The sequence below is a fragment of the Oncorhynchus clarkii genome, chromosome 33 (assembly GCF_045791955.1).
Source record: "Oncorhynchus clarkii lewisi isolate Uvic-CL-2024 chromosome 33, UVic_Ocla_1.0, whole genome shotgun sequence".
Lineage (NCBI taxonomy): Eukaryota > Metazoa > Chordata > Actinopteri > Salmoniformes > Salmonidae > Oncorhynchus > Oncorhynchus clarkii.
The window spans coordinates 24,721,330-24,743,392 of NC_092179.1; the positions used below are offsets into that span (position 1 = coordinate 24,721,330).

A 22,063-nucleotide genomic window follows, 5' to 3' on the forward strand; every position below is an offset into this window, starting at 1 on the left:
GTTTTTCGTGGGTCGGATTCTGCCCTTCTACGTATCTGCTTCCATTTAGACTACACTCCTTGTACCAGACACACCTGAACACACTGTAGACATACGGCCTGCACAGAAATTACAGGTACATTAAAAACCCATGTCTCAGCACCATGCATCACGCTAGCTCTTCCATCAGCGTCCCCACTGGCAGTCTGGACTGTGATCTCCTCTGAGCCCTGATTGACGGACGGCTAGAACATCGCCCTAAATCGCACACTATTAACCCTACATAGCGCACTACTGTTGACCAGGGCTCTATGGGTCCTAGTCATCAGTAGTGTACTATGTCGGGAATAGGATGCCACCTGGAACCTTAACCCCAGAGAAGCCATCTGCGCCCACTCTCCCGGGGTATTGTGGGTAAGATTGTGGACATCTGTGTGTATAGAGAGAAGAGGAAGAAGAGAGGGGGTGGGGGGTGTCAGTGATCCTCTCGTCTGTGTCAACATCGCTCTGTATCAAGTGTTCCATGGTATTCCCAATGGGATGAGGAGGGGAAGAGAGCGGGATGAGGGGGGACTGTGGATCACCCAATAAAGCAGCTCACAGCTCATCTAGGTCGACTAGGGCTGCTTCAAGGCTGAATGTGAGGCTTTTCAAGGTGTGTGCAGTGGTTGGTGTTACAGTACTGATATTGTGCTGTCTGTATCGCCTTTATGGCAACCTGTCTGTCTATGTGTGTGTGTGTTGTTCATAGGTACGTTATACAGGACTTGTGTGCAATTCTGTGTGCACGCTGCTGCCTATGTATGCATGTCCATCAGTCCTCTAACAGCTTCTCCAACAGTTAGAGCAGATGTAACCAGAGAAGAAATGTTAAGTAGACAAACAGAGACTGGCTGACTGATCCAGAGTCTGGAGGCATCGTCAGTGGCTGGCCCATTTCATCACAGGGCCAACAACCTATCAGATAACCCTTTACTCCTAATCAACCAATCAGCTATGACAGCCCCGGGACAGGAAACAAGTTATAGTGAGCACAAGGAAAAGTGCTTGAAGAGGTGGACTTCTATTACCTACAGTAAGTAAAAGGGAAAATGGAGAGAGTTGGTCAGAGAGGAAGGGAAGAGATGGAAGAAAATAAGTCACATATTGAACTGTGATGGTTTTTAAAGGGAGATGGTTTGTCACTGATAACCTGAATACAACTTCTGCTACAAAAACAAAAGGTGAGGAAGACAGGGTGAAAGAGGAGAATGGAAGAGGGAGACTTATGAGAGACCACAGGAGGTTGGTGGCACCTTAATTGGGGAGGACAGGCTTGTGGTAATGGCTGGAGCGGAATAAGTGGAATGATATCAAATACATCAAACACACGGTTCCCAGGTGTTTGATGCCATTCCATCCGTTCCGTTCCGGCCATTATTATGAGCCGTTCTCCCCTCAACAGCCTCCACTGTGAGAGACAGAGAACAGATAAAGAGAGCGAGACGGATGTACCAAGACAATGGACAGAGACAAAAATAGGAAGAGCAGTCGAGATCTGCTCATCTCAAAACAGAACAGAAAGGTATGCAGGTATGTTCTCTGCCATTTTGGCCCTGGATCTGACACTTCCCGCCCCTTTAAAAGCCCTCTAAAAGTGAGCGACTGTTGATCTCTGGAGCCAGGAATTTGCACGCTCTCTCCATAATGGCAGCCGTGGAGCTCCATCGCGAAAGGTTTCCCCCAGATGGGCCGGAGATTAAACACATGCCACATATTTCAACACGTCGTGCTCTCAGAGTAAGACAGGTTGGGATGGTAGGCTGAGCAAGGCTTTATCGTAGCTGAAGATCGCCAAGGCTGCAAGGCCGATGTGACTGGGGCGAGACACCTAAGAACCCAAGAGGTAAAGACGGACACGCTCGTTTGGAGACATGTTCACACACAGCACACACAGAGCACAACGGCCTTTCTCTCAAGCAAATGCAAGGGAGCAGATGTACAGTCACATACACACAGATATATACACACACACGCACACACACACACTCCTCTTCCCAGACTAAGTTGTAATCCAATCAGTGTTTCTGCAATGGCAGCATTAACCAGTAGAACACCCAGCCCACTCAGCAGTTTCTACCACACACACACACACACACACACTCTGCCCCACACCACTGCACTCCCACGTCTCTCAAACACACACACACACACACACACACACACACACACACACACACACACACACACACACACACACACACACACACACACACACACACACACACACACACACACACACACACACTGTCCCACACCACTGCACTCCCACATCTCTCAAACACACATACACACATCCACCACACTCTCATTTGAACAAACACACACACGCACACCACACACACACACACTCCTTATAACGTCTTTCACTCAGACACGTGCGTAAACATATCCTTTCTCTGCTGCCCATCTCACACACTCACATATACAAACCTCCTGCTCTTCATACACATCCTTTGTTCCCCTGCTCTCCCTCCCACACAGAAGACAGGTAGGTGTGGCTGAATCTGGACCACAGACCTCTCTGTCTGTCTGTCTGTCTGTCTGCCTGTCTCTGTGTGTGTGTGTGTGTGTGTGTGTGTGTGTGTGTGTGTGTGTGTGTGTGTGTGTGTGTGTGTGTGTGTGTGTGTGTGTGTGTGTGTGTGTGCGTGTGTGTGTACCTGTGCCTGCTCAGGCACACATCTCTCCATGTGTTCAAGCACTCTTTCTACGCGTGGACATTTGTTCGCATTAAGTACGTCCTCGAAACCGATAAACACTCCTGATTCATTCAAATAAATTATTTGCTCCCTATCGTACGTCACTATGGAAAATAACCAGGCTCTTGTTTTATTTTAAAAGCCTTTGGGGGAAAAAAACTAGCCAAATTGAATTCACAAGTGTGATTGTCAGGAGGAGTGCACTTCATCTTTCCATTCTCTAAACAGAGAGGCCTTTCAGCCGCCTACACCCTCTACACTCAGCACAATGGCAGAATAACGAAACATGAAAAGCGGCGAGACATTAAATTATGTTTATATATGTTTATCTGAATGACTCGAGCATTAAAGTAAGGCCCAACAGGAAAAAAGCACTTCACAAAAAACTTATGCAACACTAGGTTATAGGAATAATAGCAGCGTTTATTGGGGAGTGTTGGTTGTGGGAGAGAGGTATTCTGGGGAACAGAAGTAGAGACTACCTGTGTTTGAAATTGACTAATTTCCTCTTTCAACATTTCATTTTGTGTCTCTCTGCCAGATCTGTCGTTGGCACTAGTTACCACAGCCACAAAGTCAGAAGGCCCGCCTACTTGACCAATCAGATGAGGGAGTGTGTTGACCTGTAAACCGGCGGTTCAGGGGAAATGATCGATCAGATGAGGAATTGTGATGATGCGTATGCAGGGGAAGAGACAGACAAGATGCATGCTTTTATCTTGTGATCCATCAATGATTTGGTTTTTATTAGCTACAATAATAAAACCACCCGTTCTGAATGCAAAGTGGAAATCAGATGTCCTATTTAAACTCAGCTTGCAAGTTTATCTTTATGTTTGCACTTACTCACAGTTACTTGTCTTAACCCCAAATAGGTTTACTCCAATAGCTGCATTGTTTTCTAAATGGCATGTAGACAAACAAATTGACACATCTTGACTTTCTATTTTCTATTTCAAGTAATCCGCAAGTAAAAAGTGCAGTTTCACAGAAAGGTTCAAACACACAATTTATTTTTAAATTGGCTGATTTAAGCTGGAAAACTTCAGCCCTGTTACATTTATTAATTCAAAGTTGCAATATGCAGAAATCACTCCATTTCCTTGTTGCAAAATGTCTAATAGTTTGCCTAATTTCAGCTTGTGACTAAACAAGCAAGTATAGTGTAGAGAATCATTTTACCATCTAAACCGCTGTGAAATATATTTTCAATGACCAAACAATGTGTATTTTCTGGTGTTTGAAGCTGGTGCACAAAACCCAAAGTAAAAGATGCAAAAATGAAACTTAAGAACGGGAAGCATAGAAATAGGGACTTGCTTTCAAGAGAATGACAGATCTATAACTCACATTTCTATGTGAATTTGGACGGGATGCCCAAAAACTTACATACTGCAACTTTAACTTAACATAGACTTGCAGTCCACCATTTCACCATTTCCTACCAGTTTCCATCTCTGTACCAAGACATGGGCTTCAGGCTATGGAAGAAAGCAAAACAGGTCATAATAATAATTGATTGGACTTACAGCACATGGCACTTTTCTAGACACCCAAAGCTCTTTATAATATAAGGGGAAACTCTCCACCCTCACCCCACTTACATAGTATATGTGTATTTATCTTATTGGCCCATCCACTACTCTCTTCGAAAGACAAAAGTCACTTTGTTTTACATTTGAGTTTTTTGATCAGATATGTTGTTACATATATTGTACATTATTCATACAGTTTACATACAAGGTGCTTTTATAGACAGTATTAAATGATAGGAATACAGTTTGATATACACATTACAGGTCAAATGGTATGACAGACTCTTGTAATGAGTACCATGGGATCTTTAGCGACCACACAGTCAGGACACCCGTTTCAAGTCCCCTCTTCCTCCATTTTATTGAGGAACATTACATTGTTAGTTAGCACTTCAAAATTATTCAAATGAAATGAATGTTGTAAAAATATATAGAGTAAATGACAGTGATCCATCTGTGGACTTCTTATTCATTTCAGAAGCATATTTCTCTTGGGCTTTTGTTTGTCTGTCTTTCCGCTGGTGGCATCCATACGTCTTTGTGCCCACAACCTGAAATGGAAAACCATTGAATGGGAGACTTTTACTCTCCCAAATGAGTTGGGGTTTTTTTCCTGCCAAAGGCTGAGCATCTGTTGAAGGTCAAGAACATGATGTATTACTACTAGAATGAAAGGCAGCTCTATCAATCACAATAACTCTGTGCTTGGAATGGAATCCCTTAAGTTAGCTAGCTAGCTCATTTTAGATGAGTAGCAACAGTTAGCTACTAGTTTCTCAATGTTATAGAATTTTAGTGACGTTGCCAATTCCTGTTCCCGAATGTATTTAGTTATTTGATCCTCAAACTTGAACTCAATACGCCATTTTGAAAATGAGGTGTTTCCCGCGAAACGTAATGCGCATCATCACACTCCCTCTTCTGATTAGTCAGGTAGGCGGGCCTTTAGAGACGGCATACATGTCATCACACTCCCTCTTCTGATTAGTCAGGTAGGCGGGCCTTTAGAGACGGCATACATGTCATCACACTCCCTCTTCTGATTAGTCAGGTAGGCAGGCCTTTAGAAACGGCATACATGTCATCACACTCCCTCTTCTGATTAGTCAGGTAGGCGGGCCTTTAGAAACGGCATACATGTCATCATACTCCCTCTTCTGATTAGTCAGGTAGGCGGGCCTTTAGAGACAGCATACATGTCATCACACTCCCTCTTCTCATTAGTCAGGTAGGCGGGCCTTTAGAGACGGCATACATGTCATCACACTCCCTCTTCTGATTAGTCAGGTAGGCGGGCCTTTAGAGACGGCATACATGTCATCACACTCCCTCTTCTGATTAGTCAGGTAGGCGGGCCTTTAGAGACGGCATACATGTCATCACACTCCCTCTTCTGATTAGTCAGGTAGGCGGGCCTTTAGAGACGGCATACATGTCATCACACTCACTCATCTGATTAGTTGAGAAAGTGGGCTGTTTCCTGGATGGGGTTGACAGGAGGGGTGTATGTCGATGTGTGTGTGTGGTCTTGTTCTTCTATCCCTGTGGGGACCTGAAATCCCCAGAATTTCCCACAAGGCTAGTAAAACAAGGAAAAGCCTCCCTTGTGGAGAACCATTTTCCCCATGAGGAAAATGGCTATTTTAAGCTTAGGGGTCAGGTTTAAGTTTACAATTAGGGTTTGGGTTACAATTAGGGTTAGGGGTTAGGTTTAGGCATTAGGGTTAGGTTTAGGGGTTAAAGTTCTGGTTAAGTTTAAAGTTAGGGGTTAGGGAAAATAGGATTTTGAATGTGCATCAATTTTTGGTCCCCACGAGGATAGAAAAACTAGTGTGTGTGTGTGTGTGTGTGTGTGTGTGTGTGTGTGTGTGGGAGCTTTGGCTGTGTGTGCATGTTTGTGTGGTTGTGTGTGTGTGTGTGTGTGTGTGTGTGTGTGTGTGTGTGTGTGTGTGTGTGTGTGTGTGTGTGTGTGTGTGTGTGTGTGTGTGTGTGTGTGTGTGTGTGTGTGTGTGTGTGTGTGTGGGAGGTTGGAGTGTGAACATGTGTGTGTGCATGTCTGTGTGTGTTGCGTGCGGAGAGAGAGGAAGAGATTGAAGATAAATCTGAACAGATCTTGCAGATGATTTGGGAGCTACCTGTTTATCTTTCAAAGAACAATAGCAGACTTTGGAAAAGAAAAACGCCCTTCTCCCACCCAACACCAACAGTCTGGTTTGGCATCCATCTCTCTGTCTCTTTCTTTCTCTCACTCCATTCTCGGTGTGTGGCGCAGTGTGTTTTTTTCGGCGCTCTCACGGCAACCTCCGCTGCAGAGCAAGCACAGGTGGTGGACGCATTTCGATGGAAAGGTGGGGGAGGCTTTTAATGTTATCTTAATTAAGCCCTGGGATAGCCACAAGCCTTGATGCTTGGCTTCTCCTCTCCTTCCTCCTTTTTCGTCACTTCACCTCCCTCTTTCGCAGCTGCTGGTGTGTGTGGCAGGTTGCCGCAGTAACGGTTACTATAACAGAAACGTCCAAAACCGATGGATTAATCCGCCGACGATTGACAGACATTGAAAACGGCTGCAAGTGTAAACAGGAACTTGAAATACAGGTGTCTCGCCCTTAGTGACACTGACACACCATTTAAACACAGGAACTATTCATGTCTAAACCCAAGGACTCTGTTGAGGGTTTAGACACTTCAAAGTGTTCCATTGGACAGAACATGTGGATGAATGTTTCATGCACATGCAGTTGGTTCTCCATTTCATGGACCTGGTTGGATTCTGAGGTCACTCTGTTGTGACACACTTTTTCTTTAAAACTGAACCAATCATTATAGCCTTGATTTCTCCATAGTGGTAGTTATTCATTAGAGAATAACCATCCTTTATGATTTCTCCATAGTGGTAGTTATTCCTTAGAGAATAACCATCCTTTATGATTTCTCCATAGTGGTAGTAGTTATTTCTCCATAGTGGTAGTTATTCATTAGAGAGTAAATATCCTTTATGATTTCTCCATAGTGGTAGTTATTCATTACAGAGTAACCATCCTTTATGATTTCTCCATAGTGGTAGCTATTCCTTAGAGAGTAACCATCCTTTATGATTTCTCCATAGTGGTAGTTATTCATTAGAGAGTAACCATCCTTTATGATTTCTCCATAGTGGTAGCTATTCATTACAGAATAACCATCCTTTATGATTTCTCCATAGTGGTAGCTATTCCTTAGAGAATAACCATCCTTTATGATTTCTCCATAGTGGTAGTTATTCCTTAGAGAGTAACCATCCTTTATGATTTCTCCATAGTGGTAGCTATTCCTTAGAGAATAACCATCCTTTATGATTTCTCCATAGTGGTAGCTATTCCTTAGAGAATAACCATCCTTTATGATTTCTCCATAGTGGTAGCTATTCATTACAGAGTAACCATCCTTTATGATTTCTCCATAGTGGTAGCTATTCCTTAGAGAATAACCATCCTTTATGATTTCTCCATAGTGGTAGCTATTCATTAGAGAGTAACCATCCTTTATGATTTCTCCATAGTGGTAGCTATTTCTTAGAGAGTAACCATCCTTTATGATTTCTCCATAGTGGTAGCTATTTCTTAGAGAGTAACCATCCTTTATGATTTCTCCATAGTGGTAGCTATTCATTAGAGAGTAACCATCCTTTATGATTTCTCCATAGTGGTAGCTATTCCTTAGAGAGTAACCATCCTTTATGATTTCTCCATAGTGGTAGCTATTCATTAGAGAGTAACCATCCTTTATGATTTCTCCATAGTGGTAGCTATTCATTACAGAGTAACCATCCTTTATGATTTCTCCATAGTGGTAGCTATTCCTTAGAGAGTAACCATCCTTTATGATTTCTCCATAGTGGTAGCTATTCCTTAGAGAGTAACCATCCTTTATAATTTCTCCATAGTGGTAGCTATTCCTTACAGAGTAACCATTCTTTATGATTTCTCCATAGTGGTAGCTATTCATTACAGAGTAACCATCGTTTATGATTTCTCCATAGTGGTAGCTATTCCTTACAGAGTAACCATCCTTTATGATTTCTCCATAGTGGTAGCTATTTCTTAGAGAGTAACCATCCTTTATGATTTCTCCATAGTGGTAGCTATTCCTTACAGAGTAACCATCCTTTATGATTTCTCCATAGTGGTAGTTATTCCTTACAGAGTAACCATCCTTTATGATTTCTCCATAGTGGTAGTACAGAGTAACCATCCTTTATGATTTCTCCATAGTGGTAGCTATTTCTTACAGAGTAACCATCCTTTATGATGCACATAAAGTGAATGTTCACATACACTTAGGTTGGAGTCATTCAAACTTGTTTTTCAACCACTCCACAAATATCTTGTTAACAAACTATAGTTTTGGGAAGTCGGTTAAGACATCTACTTCGTGCATGACACACTTAATTGTTCCAACAATTGTTTACAGACAGATTATTTCACTTATAATTCTCTGTATCACAATTCTAGTGGGTCAGAAGTTTACATACACTGAGTTGACTGTACCTTTAAACAGCTTGGAAAATTCCAGAAAATTATGTCATGGCTTTCAAAGTTTCTGATAGGCTAATTGACATAATTTGAGTCAATTGGAGGTTTGCCTGTGGATGTATTTCAAGGTCTACCTTCAAACTCAGTGCCTCTTTGCTTGACATCATGGGAATATCAAAAGAATTCAGCCAAGACCTCAGAAAAAAAACCTCCACAAGTCTGGTTCATCCTTCAGAGCAATTTCCAAAATCTGAAGGTACCACGTTCATCTGTACAAACAATACTACGCAAGTATAAACACCATGGGACCACGCAGCCATCATACCACTCAGGAAGGAGACACGTTCTGTCTCCTAGGGATGAATGTACTTTGGTGTGAAAAGTGCAAATCAATCCCAGAACAACAGCAAAGGACCTTGTGAAGATGCTGGAGGAAACAGGTACACAATTATCTATATCCACAGTAAAAACGAGTCATATATTGACGGAACCTGAAAGGCCGCTCAGCAAGGAAGAAGCCACAACTCCAAAACCGCCATAAAAAAGCCAGACTACGGTTTGCAACTGCACATGGGAACAATGTCCTCTGTTCTGATGAAACAAAAATAGAACTGTTTGGCAATAATAACCATCGTTATCTTTGGAGGAAAAGGGGGAGGCTTGCAAGCCAATGAACACCATCCCAACCGTGAAGCACGGAGGTGGCAGCATCATGTTGTGGGGGTGCTTTGCTGCAGGAGAGACTGGTGCACTTCCCAAAATAGATGGCATCATGAGGTAGGAAAATTATGTGGATATATTGAAGCAACATCTCAAGACATCAGTCAGGAAGTTAAAGCTTGGTCACAAATTGGTCTTTCTAATGGACAATGACCCCAACCATACTTCAAAGTTGTGGCAAAATGGCTTAAGGACCACAAAGTAAAGGTATTGGAATGGCCATGACAAAGCCCTGACCTCAATCCTATAGAAAATCTGTGGGCAGAACTGAAAAAGTGTATGCAAGCAAGGAGGCCTACAAACCTGACTCAGTTACACCAGCTCTCTCAGGAGGAATGGGCCACAAATAACCAAACTTATTGTGGGAAGCTTGTGGAAGGCTACCCGAAAAGTATGACCCAAGTTAAACAATTTAAAGGCAATCCTACCAAATACTAATTGAGTGTATGTTAACTTCTGACCCACTGGGAATGTGATGATAGAAATAAAAGCTGAAATAAATAAATCATTCTCTCTACTATTATTCTGACATTTCACATTCTTAAAATAAAGTGATGATCCTAACTGACCTAAGACATTTACTAGGATGAAGTGTCAAGAATTGTGAAAAACTGAGTTTAAATGTACTTGGCAAAGGTGTATGTAAACTTCCGACTTCATCTGTATCTACAACTCATGCTTTACTTTCTAACACGATGTGCGTAGGTCAACTCAACCCACCATAGGATATGAATCAGCCACCCGAACAAGACATCCCCAACCACAAACTCTTTATATGAGTGGGCTAAGAATGGATAGAATTTCAGCTTACAGTGATACTCATCTTTCTTGGGCGAAATAATATATTTCTGAGTAACCACATGACATTCCTGTTTTTCTTTGAGCTGTAGTGGCAGGGAGGGAGGGAGGGAGGGAGGGAGGGAGGGAGGGAGGGAGGGAGGGAGGGAGGGAGGGAAAGAAAGAAAAAGAAAGAGAAAGAAAGAGGGAGGGATAGAAAGAGAGAGAGAGAAATAGAGATAAATATATAGAGAGAAATAGAGAGAGAGAAACTGAGAGGGGAGAGAGAGAGAGAGAGAGAGAAATAGAGACATAGAGTGAGAGAAAGTGAGAGAGAGAGAGAGAGAGAGAGAGAGAGAGAGAGAGAGAGAGAGAGGGGGGAGAGAGAGAGAGAGAGAGAGAGAGAAATAGAGGCATAGAGTGAGAGAAAGTGAGAGAAAGTGAGAGGGGGGAGAGAGAGAGAGAGAGAGAGAGAGAGAGAGAGAGAGAGAGAGAGATAGAGAGAGAGAAATAGAGAAATAGAGAAATAGAGAGAGAAACCGAGAGGGGGAGAAACAGAGAAAGTGAGAGAAACTGAGAGAAAGTGAGAGAAACAGAGAGACAGAGAGAAAGTGAGAGAAAGTGAGAGGGGGAGAAGGACCATATGTGGAACCATTTGATTAGTTGGATTCTCCTCCTGACACTGGGAGTAGACCACAGAGAGTAGTTTAACCAGCCCATGACAACAGAAACGGTTCAACCCTTAAACCCCCCCGTGACTGCAGAAACGGTTCAACCCTTAAACCCCCCCGTGACTGCAGAAACGGTTCAACCCTTAAACCCCCCTTGACCGCAGAAACGGTTCAACCCCAAATCCCCCGTGACTGCAGAATGCCCACTCATGCCAGACTAAATGATCCTGTTACCCCAGGCGGGTCATTGTTGTCCCTTTTCTCAATTATGATGAAATCATGCACGCATGCACGCACGCACACACACACACACACACACACACACACACACACACACACACACACACACACACACACACACACACACACACACACACACACACACACAGGCAGGAAGTTGCAAAACCACACACAAACACAGCCACTAAGCTTTGCTGAAAGGGAAAGATTGGTGGATCATTAGACCCACTGATGGATTGGGTTTTGAAAGACAGCGGTGGTTGGTGAGGTCGTGTCTGTTGCCCTCCACTGTTAGTATGGTATGTCTTTAGTCAAGCATAATGTTCAACATTACTAAGGCTTACCAAAGAGTTAGAGATTACACCAAGAGTCTCACGCTCCAACAATGAACATATACACAAAAGGTTGACACAAGCACATAGACAGACTGACAGAGACAGAGGGACAAGACTGACAGAGAGACAGACTGACAGAGACAGAGGGACAGACTGATAGAGAGACAGACTGACAGAGACAGAAGGACAGACTGACAGAGAGACAGACTGACAGATAGACAGACTGACAGAGAGACAGACTGACAGAGACATAGGGACAGACTGACAGAGAGACAGACTGACAGAGAGACAGACTGACAGAGAGACAGACTGACAGACTGACAGAGAGACAGAGAGACAGACTGACAGAGAGACAGACTGACAGTGAGACAGACTGACAGTGAGACAGACTGACAGACTGACAGAGAGACAGAGAGACAGACTGACAGAGAGACGGACTGACAGAGAGACAGACTGACAGAGAGACAGACTGACAGAGAGACAGACTGACAGAGAGACAGGCGGATACACACACATCCACGCACACACACAGACAGACAAACAGAGACTTTTACACATGCACCACACATGCATCACACATGCACACCATAGAGACGTTAGCCTGGGTGAAACATGACCCTGGAGTGGCGCTCCTTGTGGCTGACTGATGAGCCTTAGCAGCTGGGTCTGATCCACACACACTGCTGCAATGCAATGTCCACTCAGTAACCAAACCCTCTATACATAAAACACAGGAGTCATCCCTGTCACACACTGGACCCAATGTCCTCACCGTAACCATAGTCAAAATGACAAGTATTCTATAAGGATGAACTTCCGCCGTACCATACTTAACTGTTAACTTATATACCCACGAGATACCCGGTCTCAGGGATAGCTAACTCTTTCGATCTCCACTGAGTTGCCTTACGTGTGGAATGATCTCCAATGCACTTTCATATTGGACGAATAGGTGCCTCTGTTTAGGACATTTCAGACGGCTGTTAGGGGACCTTTTTACTGAAGAATGTGTCTTTTCTGACTGTGTTTTGCTTTTCATGTATTATTGTGTATAATAATGTGTATTTTTTTGAATTTTACCCCTTTTTCTCCCCAATTTCGTAGTATCCAATTGTTGTAGTAGCTACTATCTTGTCTCATCGCTACAACTCCCGTACGGGCTCGGGAGAGACGAAGGTTGAAACTCCGATACACAACCAACCAAGCCGCTGATTCTTTAACACAGCACATCCAAATCGGAAGAAACACCGTGCACCTGGCCACCTTGGCTAGCGTACACTGCGCCCAGCCCGCCACAGGAGTCGCTGGTGCGCGATGAGACAAGGACACCCCTACCGACCAAGCCCTCCCTAACCCGGGCGACGCTAGGCCAATTGTGCGTCGCCCCACGGACCTCCCGGTCGCGGCCGGTTACGACAGAGCCTGGGCGCGAACCCAGGACTCTGATGGCACAGCTGGCGCTGCAGTACAGCGCCCTTAACCACTGCGCCACCCGGGAGGCCCAATAATGTGTATTTTAATGTGTATATTGTATTCTGATGTGATTTGTTGTGTATAATAATGTGTCTTTTAATGTGTATATTAGATTTTGATGTGTATTGCTGTATATAATGTGTATTTTATTATTATATTTTATTTTGATGTGATTTGTTATGTATAATAATGTGTATTTTAATGTGTATATTTTATTTTGATGTGATTTGTTATGTATAATAATGTGTATTTTAATGTGTATATTGTATTCTGGTGTGATTTGTTGTGTATAATAATGTGTATTTTAATGTGTATATTGTATTTTGGTGTGATTTGTTGTGTATAATAATGTGTATTTTAATGTGTATATTGTATGTTGATGTGTATTGTTGTGTATAATAATGTGTATTTTAATGTGTATATTGTATTTTGATGTGTATTGTTGTGTATAATAATGTGTATTTTAATGTGTATATTGTATTTTCAAGTGTATGGTTGTGTATAATAATGTGTATTTTGTATTTTGATGTGATTTGTTGTGTATAATAATGTGTATTTTAATGTGTATATTGTATTTTAATGTGTATATTGTATTCTGATGTGATTTTTTGTGTATAATAATGTGTATTTTAATGTGTATATTGTATTGTGGTGTGATTTGTTGTGTATAATGATGTGTATTTTAATGTGTATATTGTATTGTGGTGTGATTTGTTGTGTATAATAATGTTTATTTTAATGTGTATATTGTATTTTAATGTGTATATTGTATTTTAATGTGTATATTGTATTTTAATGTGTATATTGTATTTTAATGTGTGTATTGTATTCTGATGTGATTTGTTGTGTATAATGATGTGTATTTTAATGTGTATATTGTATTCTGATGTGATTTGTTGTGTATAATAATGTTTATTTTAATGTGTATATTGTATTTTGATGTGATTTGTTGTGCTAGACCGGTACGTCATCAGAAGAGACCTTGGTCTCAACATTGACTTCCTGTATAAAGAAAGGTGACATAAAAACACTCCAAACTCAGTCATCTTCTGTGTAGTTGACAATGAAAGTTGTCCATGGAATCTGCTTTGGGGATTGCATGCTCTGCCTCGGCTAAATAAACATATTGGGAGATGCACTTAACTTGACCAAAACTCATCAACACCAAACCACAGCTTGTGAATGTCAACGTAACTCTAAAGAGCACACGTTTCTCAACACAAATATGAAAACCTTCCATTCCAAATGAGGAACAGAACTGAAGTGGAAAAGTGCCTAAACACAAGCCACACATTGTGTCTGTGACATACAAGCATGTTAACCCTTGCAAGGCTACCGGCACAGACGTGTGCAGACCAGCAGGCTGGAGTGTTTATGGACATATTCAATCTCTCCCAGTCAGTTTTCTCCACGCTTTAACCCTAACGCCCCCCCCGCGGACACCCCGAGGACACCCCGCGGACACGGACATCCCGCGGACACCCTGCGGACACCCCGCGGACACCCCGAGGACACCCCGAGGACACCCCGCGGACACCCCGAGGACACCCCGCGGACACCCCGAGGACACCCCGCGGACACCCCGCGGACACCCCGCGGACACCCCGCGGACACCCCGCGGACACGGACACCCCGCGGACACCCCGCGGACAAATACCCGTAACATCCGTCAGTTTAAGCTAGAGATACACTTCCACATCTGCAGTGAAAGGTGACACAGCTAGAGCGGTGTTTGTCAGAGCATGAGACATCCTGAAAATCAGTCTTCTCACAAAATGGTCTGTAGTTAGATTATTTATCAACCCCCTGCAAAAATGTCCATTAATTATAATCTACATAATATTTTACATTTCCTGTTGCTGCAGGATTAAGATACAACATCTGTAGCCCCGTCACAAATGTTCAAGCAACACTATAAAACAAGCTTGGGTCATTAAATGCTTTGATTAATGACTGTTTGTTCTCCAAAGCCATCATGTCATTGTGCAACCCTGTGTGTTATACACAAGCTGACTCATTCTGCAGTATACAAACTGGCCCACAGTAATGGGAGTTGCCCAGTGTTGTGGTCTGCTCAGAGTACTGACATTATTCTGCCTGGGATGGAATGGTTTGGGTTGGGGGGGGGGGGGGGGTATGCTGCTCTTTCCTGCTAACTAGGCTGACTGGGAGAGAAAGTAAACTGGAGGAGCCTGACTGAAAACTGTACTTAGGGGCTGCGGTATTGTGAGCTGCCTGAGAGCGACTGAACTGAGGGAGGAGGAGAGGAAGGAGAGACGGAGGAGAAGGCAGGCGTCTCAGGGGTCGGTCGGCGCGTTGGGAGCACACCTTATAATTATCCACATCCGCTCTGTCAGAGGAGACCCACAGAATGGACAGATCCACCAGAGAGAGAGAGAGAGAGAGAGAGAGAGAGAGAGAGAGAGAGAGAGAGAGAGAGGGGGAGAGCAAGAGAGAGGTCTCTGTGGAACTTGACGGGGGTTATTATGGGTTAGCTCTACTCCAGACTGCGTTGAGTTGGAGTGCGGTTCCATGCCGAGAGAGAGTGTCTATTTTGAATGGTTCCGAGTGAATTCCGATGGCGGGCTAGTCTCTTCCCTCTATTACAGTTCCACCCATCCGAAACAGGTCACTGCGGGACGACCGGGGTCTTCATTAAGAGGTCAAAGGGCCCAGTAATTACCCCAGAGGAAAGTAGTTATCAGGTTGTTTAACAAGCCTTTTAATATTCCCCCAAGCTCCGCGAGAGATGTGTGTCTTTTTTGCAATCACAATAGTTTTATGAGTCCCATCTCTCATGTTGCAATGGCTCATCTCACGTTCACTGTCTTGGTCTGTGTCTTGCATTCTCCCTCTCTCTCGCTCTCTCTCTCTATCTCTCTCTCTCTCTCTCTCTCTCTCTCTCTCTCTCTCTCTCTCTCTCTCTCTCTCTCTCTCTCTCTCTCTCTCTCTCTCTCTCTCTCTCTCTCTCTCTCTCTCTCTCCCTGTCTCTCACATCTCTCCCCCCCCTCTCTCTCTCTCTCTCTCTCTCTCTCTCTCTCTCTCTCTCTCTCTGTCTCTCTCTCTCTCCTCTCTCTCTCTCTCCCTCATTCTCTCTCTCTCTCCCTCTATCTCTCTCATTCTCTCTCTCTCTCCCTCTCTCTCACATTCTCTCACATTCTCTCTCCCTCTCTCTCACATTCTCTCTCTGTCTCTCTCTCCTTCTCTCTCACATTATCTCTCCCTCTCTCTCACTCTCTCTCTCTCTCTCTTTCTTTCTTTCTTTCTTTCTTTCTTTCTTTCTTTCTTTCTCTCTCTCTGTTCACCCATGGCCATGTGGCTTTGCACGACACCAACTCCATCATCTAGTTTGCTGACGACACCACGGTTGTAGGCCTGATAACCAACAACGACGAGTCAGCCTATAGGGAGAAGGTAAGTGAAGTGGCATTGTGGTGCCAGGACAACAACCTCTCCCTCAACATCAGCAAAACAAAGGAGTTGATTGTTGACTTCAGGAAGCACAGGAGGGAACACGCCCGATCCACATCAATAGGACTTCAGTAGAGAGTCAGCAGTTTTAAGTTCCTTGGCATCTACATCACCGAGGACTTGACAAGGACCAGTAACACCACTGCATCATCGAGAGCATCCTGACCGGTTGCATCCCAGCCTGGTAGAGGAATTGCTCCGTCCATGACTGTAAGGCCCTCCACTGGGGCCGTGTTCCCACTCATCCAGGACATCTAAAGAAACGGTGCCTGAGTAAGGCACGCAGCATCATCAAGGACCCCACACACACCCCAGCTTTGAGTTGTTCACTCTGTTACCAACAGGCTCAGAGACAGTTTCTATCTACAAGCCATCAGACTGCTGAACCCTTGAACTGCACTGTCCACCTGTACTGACTCTCTGCACCTTATCACTCACTCACTCACTCACTCACTCACTCACTCACTCACTCTCACACTCTCACACTCACTCACACATCTACACCCATCACAACTGCTGCTACCAGACTCTTATTCACTATTTCTAATACTGCACAATTTAAAGACTTGCTCCCACATCCCCCCTTTATCTGATACATGTGTAAATATTGGACTATAAATTGTGCCTTCCTGTATAATACTTACGCTAAAATGTTTATTCTGTTCATATTTTTATATTTTATTGTTTCTTATTGGTGTTGCGTTGTCGAGGAGAAACCTGCAAGTAAGCTTTTTGTTAGACAGTGTATATGATGTGTATCCTGTATATACACTCTATATACAAAAGTATGTGGACACACCTTAAAATTACTGAATCCGGCTATTTCATTCACACCTGTTGCTGACAGGTGTATAAAATTGAGCACACAGCCATGCACTCTCCATAGACAAACATTGGCAGTAGAATGGCCGTATTCAAGAGCTCAAGAGCTCAGTGACTTTCAACGTGGCATTGTTATAGGATGCCACCTTTGCGAACAAGTCAGTTCGTCAAATTTCTGCCCTGTTCGAGCTGCCCCAGTCAACTGTTAGTGCTGTTATTGTGAAGTGGAAACATCTAGGAGCAACAGCGGCTCAGCCGCGAAGTGGTAGGCCACATAAGCTCACAGAACGGGACCGCCGAATGCTGAAGCACGTAAAAATCGTCTGACCTCGGTTGCAACACTCAGTACTGAGTTCCAAACTGCCTCTAGAAGCAACGTCAGCACAATAACTGTTCGTCGGGAGCTTCATGAAATGGGTTTCCATGGCTGAGCAGCCGCGCACAAGCCTAAGATGTGCAATACCAGGCGGAATAACGGTCTGGGGCTATTTTTCATGGTTTGGGCTAGGCCCTTTACTTCAAGTGAAGGGAAATCTTAACCCTACAGCATGCAATGACATTCTAGACAATTATGTGCTTCCGACTTTGTGGCAGTTTGGGGAAGGCCCTTTCCGGTTTCAGCATTGCAATGCCCCTGTGCAAAAGGTCCATACAGAAATGGTTTGTCGAGATCGGTTTGGAAGAACTTGACTGGCCTGCTCAGAGCCCTGACCTCAACCCCATCAAACAACTTTGGGATGAATTGGAAAGCAAACTGCGAGCAAGGACAAATCGTCCCCACAGCAATGTTCTAACATCTAGTGGAAAGCCTACCCAGAAGAGTGGAGGGGAGAGGACCAATTCCATATTAATGCCCATGATTTTGGAATGAGATGTTTGACGAGCATGCGTCCACTTACTTTTGGTCATGTAGTCTATGAATAATAAAACATGAAACTTGAATGTGTGTGCTTGTTGTAACCTGCAGGGGTCAGTGTTTCCCAGGTTGAATACTACTGGGATGACCGTAACACAGTACAGTACGTCCAGGTTGCACTGCTGTGTGAAAGACAATGCTGTAATAACCTATACCTTGATCTGCGTTAGAGCATAATCCATTAAATGACATTGAGCATTAGAATTCATATTTGGCTAACTGTGACTTGCTTTGTCTCATGATCCATTCAATGCTTGGGACTAGTTGCGGTCTATCGACAATCTAAGCGACGTTATTTAATAAACTATAAACGATTACCTTAACTTAGACTTAACTCCAGTTACTTGCGGGAGAGAAAAAAATGATTAACTCGGATCATTACTCTGGTCTTCTGAGGACAGATCCTTCACTGGGAATGTCTCCCTGACTGACCCCACAGGGAAATCATTCACGCTGGACTCGCTTCGCCAGCCTTCCCAGGAGAAAGGTCACTCAATGTGCTTTAGTTTTTCTGTTCTTATTTTCCTGCACAAACTGCTCATTCCGCATTTGTTTGACTGTCCTTCCCGGGGACACAAACTGCTGTCCTGCACTTGTCTGAATGTCCCTCCTTGGGGAAAGAGCTCTCGTCTCGCTGGATGATCCTTCTCCTGGGAAAATGTTTACTCTGTGCTCGTTTGACTGTCCTTCACTGGAGAACTCCTCCTCGTCGTTTATTTGACTTAATTGCTATGCCAGATTCACAGAGGGAGAGAGAATGAATGGTACAACACTTAACAACCAGTCTCTCTCCCGCCTAGTCTACTGTAAGTCTGCCAGCACCCTTCATTAAAGCAACGCTTCCCTCCCTCTCTCCCTCTTCCCTCTCTCCCTCTTCCCTCTCTCCCTCTTCCCTCTCTCCCTCTCTCCATTAGCCAACGTGTGGGTGTGAACAGAAAGGTTTCAGTCGACAGGCATCAAGAGAGCCATCCAACACCTGTGGACCCCTCTACCTCTGAGACGCACACATGTACACACACACACACACTCATGAGTATGAGCATACACAAGAGCACACACACACACTGCGCACAAACACACTGCGCACAAACACGCACACGCACACACACACAGACACGCACACACACTCGTCATCACATTCAGCCAGGTGTCTAATTATCTGTGTCTGTGTCAGATCTGACACATCCCACCCCGGCTGAATACACACATGCCACTTTCAGTCTGAAGAGGAAATCACTAGAGAGATGGTGTTGAGTCGTCACACACACCAAGCTGCAGCAAGAACGTTAAAGACAGACAGAAAGACAGCTTTGATGTGCTTTGGTTGGTCTGACTACACATTTCAATCACCCACTGTATACAATGCAGTTCAGCTTCGTATCACCTAATGACACCTTTCATCAATGACACATCTTTCCTCCCTTGTCAGACAGCAACATGGCGTCCTGTCAGAAAAACGAGTGGGGGAGATCAGAGAAGACCAGTATTGCTGTTCTAGTCAACTGACAGATGGCTCAATCTTGGGAACCGTTTTAACGAAGCGAAACACATTTTCCCATGATGCCTCTGGGCTATTCCTGGTGTAGATTGTTACCTCGGAAGGATGTGACGCGGTGGCGGCGCAGGTGGAGCTGAGTTTTACGGCGTTTTTTACAGCACACTACTTGACCCTTGACTGCACAGAGAAACATCTTCAACATAGTGCCCCCTAGAGACAGAGCAGGGTGTTACAGTACATTCCACTAATAAGAGCATCCTGAGTATACATCCTGTAGAGCCATATAACGGTAGCCCAGTGGTTAAGAGTGTTGGGCCAGTAACTGAAAAGTCACTGGTTTGAATCCCAGAGCCAACTGAGTGAACCATCTATTGATGTGCCCTTGTGCAAGGCACTTAACCCTAAGTGTGCCGGTATGTCGCTTTGTAAAAGAGCGTCTGCTAAATGTATACTTTGATTAACAAAACTGCTGATAAATGTGATTTATTCTCTGATTAAAAATAACATTATGTCAAGTTCATACAGGCCTTGCTGTGCACAAGTTAAATCTAAACTTCTCTCATTGGATTAAAAATTATGTGACACTCATTTCAAAGCAGTAACACCCCTCTAAACCAGAAGCACTCTTTTCCTCAACAACCTAACCTTATTCCCAGCCTGAGAAAAAAGGACAAATTGCCCATATTTGTAAATTTTAGGAATGTATATTTTTTTAAAGGAGGCGAAGAGAGAGAGAGAGGGGAGAGAGAGAGAAAAGGAGAGGGAGAGAAAACGGAGATACCACACAGCTCTCTAGCCGTGTACTTTTGGTCATGTTTTGGACAAGGAACCGCAACAGCTCGCCTCTCAGACGACCGACATTAAACGAAACGTCCCAAAATATGACAAAAATGTCTGTGGTTTATTTTAGTCCCGAGATGAAAGGTCTGCCATTACAAAGAGCTTGATTTAGTCTAGGGTGTGAGAGAGAAAGGAGAGAGCCGGCTCTGAGGTCTCTCCACAGTCTTCTACCTCAAAATAACACAGAGTGAAGGCAGAATAACATGTTGACTCGTCCGACAAAAGCTCACATGAGCACCGTATGAACGGTACCCAGCCAGATGTGTGACTGATGAGTGATACACTCACCTGGGTGTAGTCCATAGCGGACCTTATTCTACATCATAGAGACATCATGCCGGTCATGAATATTCTGTAGCGCTGTGCCCTGAACAACCCCCTGAATCCAGGGCATATCTTTTCCATATGCAGTATATCTGGTAAAACAGTAAGATGTGTGTGTGTGCATGCAGACCTTCTCCTAAGCAGAAGCAGAAGTACTTGTTGACTTTGGAGAATAGCTGGTAAATCGATTTTGGGGTTAATGAGAACTAGGGAGACCGGATTAACCCCTCAAAGTGTGTGTGTACAGAATTTGCATGTCCGTTCGTGTCTATGCGTACATTGTGTGTGTGTGTGTGTGTGTGTGTGTGTGTGTGTGTGTGTGTGTGTGTGTGTGTGTGTGTGTGTGTGTGTGTGTGTGTGTGTGTGTATTTATGTGTTTCACGGCAGTGCAGCGGTAGTTCTGAAGGGGACAGTGGAAGGGGAAAATAAATGCGAGGGCCAATACATACATTTAACCAAGCCCCCTGTCCGCATATGGAAACAATCTGACCATAAGGAGAATACAATCTAAGGCTAAGGAGAAAGCATTATTCTAAGTGGGAGAGAGAGAAATAAAGAGAGAGGGGAAGCAGGAGAGCGAGAGAGGGAGAGAGAGAGAGAGAGAGAGAGAGAGAGAGAGAGAGAGAGAGAGAGAGAGAGAGAGAGATATAAATAAAGAGAGAGGCGAAGCAGGAGAGAGAGAGAGAGAGAGAGAGAGAGAGAGAGAGAGAGAGAGAGAGAGAGGGAGAGAGAGAGAGAAAAAAGAATTAGAGAGAAATTGATAAAACGTAGATAGATGAGCAGACAGAGAGGAAGATACACTGAAGAGTGAGAGGCAAAGAAAGAAAAAAAGAAAGAAAGAAAGGAGAGAGTGCACACAAAGAGGAAGAGTAACTCAGACAGCACACATCATTTCTCCTGGAGCCATGCTGGCGGCTATGGCAGAACCAGAGAAAGAACCAGAGAAAGAACCAGGGAGGCAGGGGGCAGAGAGAACATTCACACTTACCCCTGTAGGAGAGCTTTAACCTGGGGACGCTGTGCTTGGGCTCCCCCTGCCCCGGCACCACCGCCCCGCAGAACAGCAGCAACAGTACAATCCCAGGTAGGTAATCCATGGTGCTGGAGCGCTGGCCTCCAGCCCAAGGGGGGCACACACCCCACACTTGCCCAGAGAAGAGTGTCTCCCAGCCGGGTATGCAGAGACCTAGCAGTCCCTCCCTTCCCTTCCTCC

General features: G+C 44.2%; 1 protein-coding gene across 2 annotated transcripts in view; it reads right to left on the reverse strand.

Annotated features, from left to right (window-relative positions):
• LOC139392617 (semaphorin-3aa-like) overlaps positions 1–22,063 on the reverse strand; it is a 59,272-nt gene that overhangs the window by 36,811 nt on the left and 398 nt on the right. The window contains exon 1 of one of the 2 annotated variants that reach the window (XM_071140711.1): positions 21,839–22,063. This exon is cut by the window's right edge and continues 398 nt beyond it. In XM_071140711.1, coding sequence (XP_070996812.1) covers positions 21,839–21,947 — 109 coding nt within the window. In that variant the 5' untranslated portion in view covers positions 21,948–22,063. Of the gene's footprint in view, positions 1–19,782; positions 19,860–21,838 lie in introns of those variants that run through there. The other variant, XM_071140712.1, reaches the window with a different exon arrangement.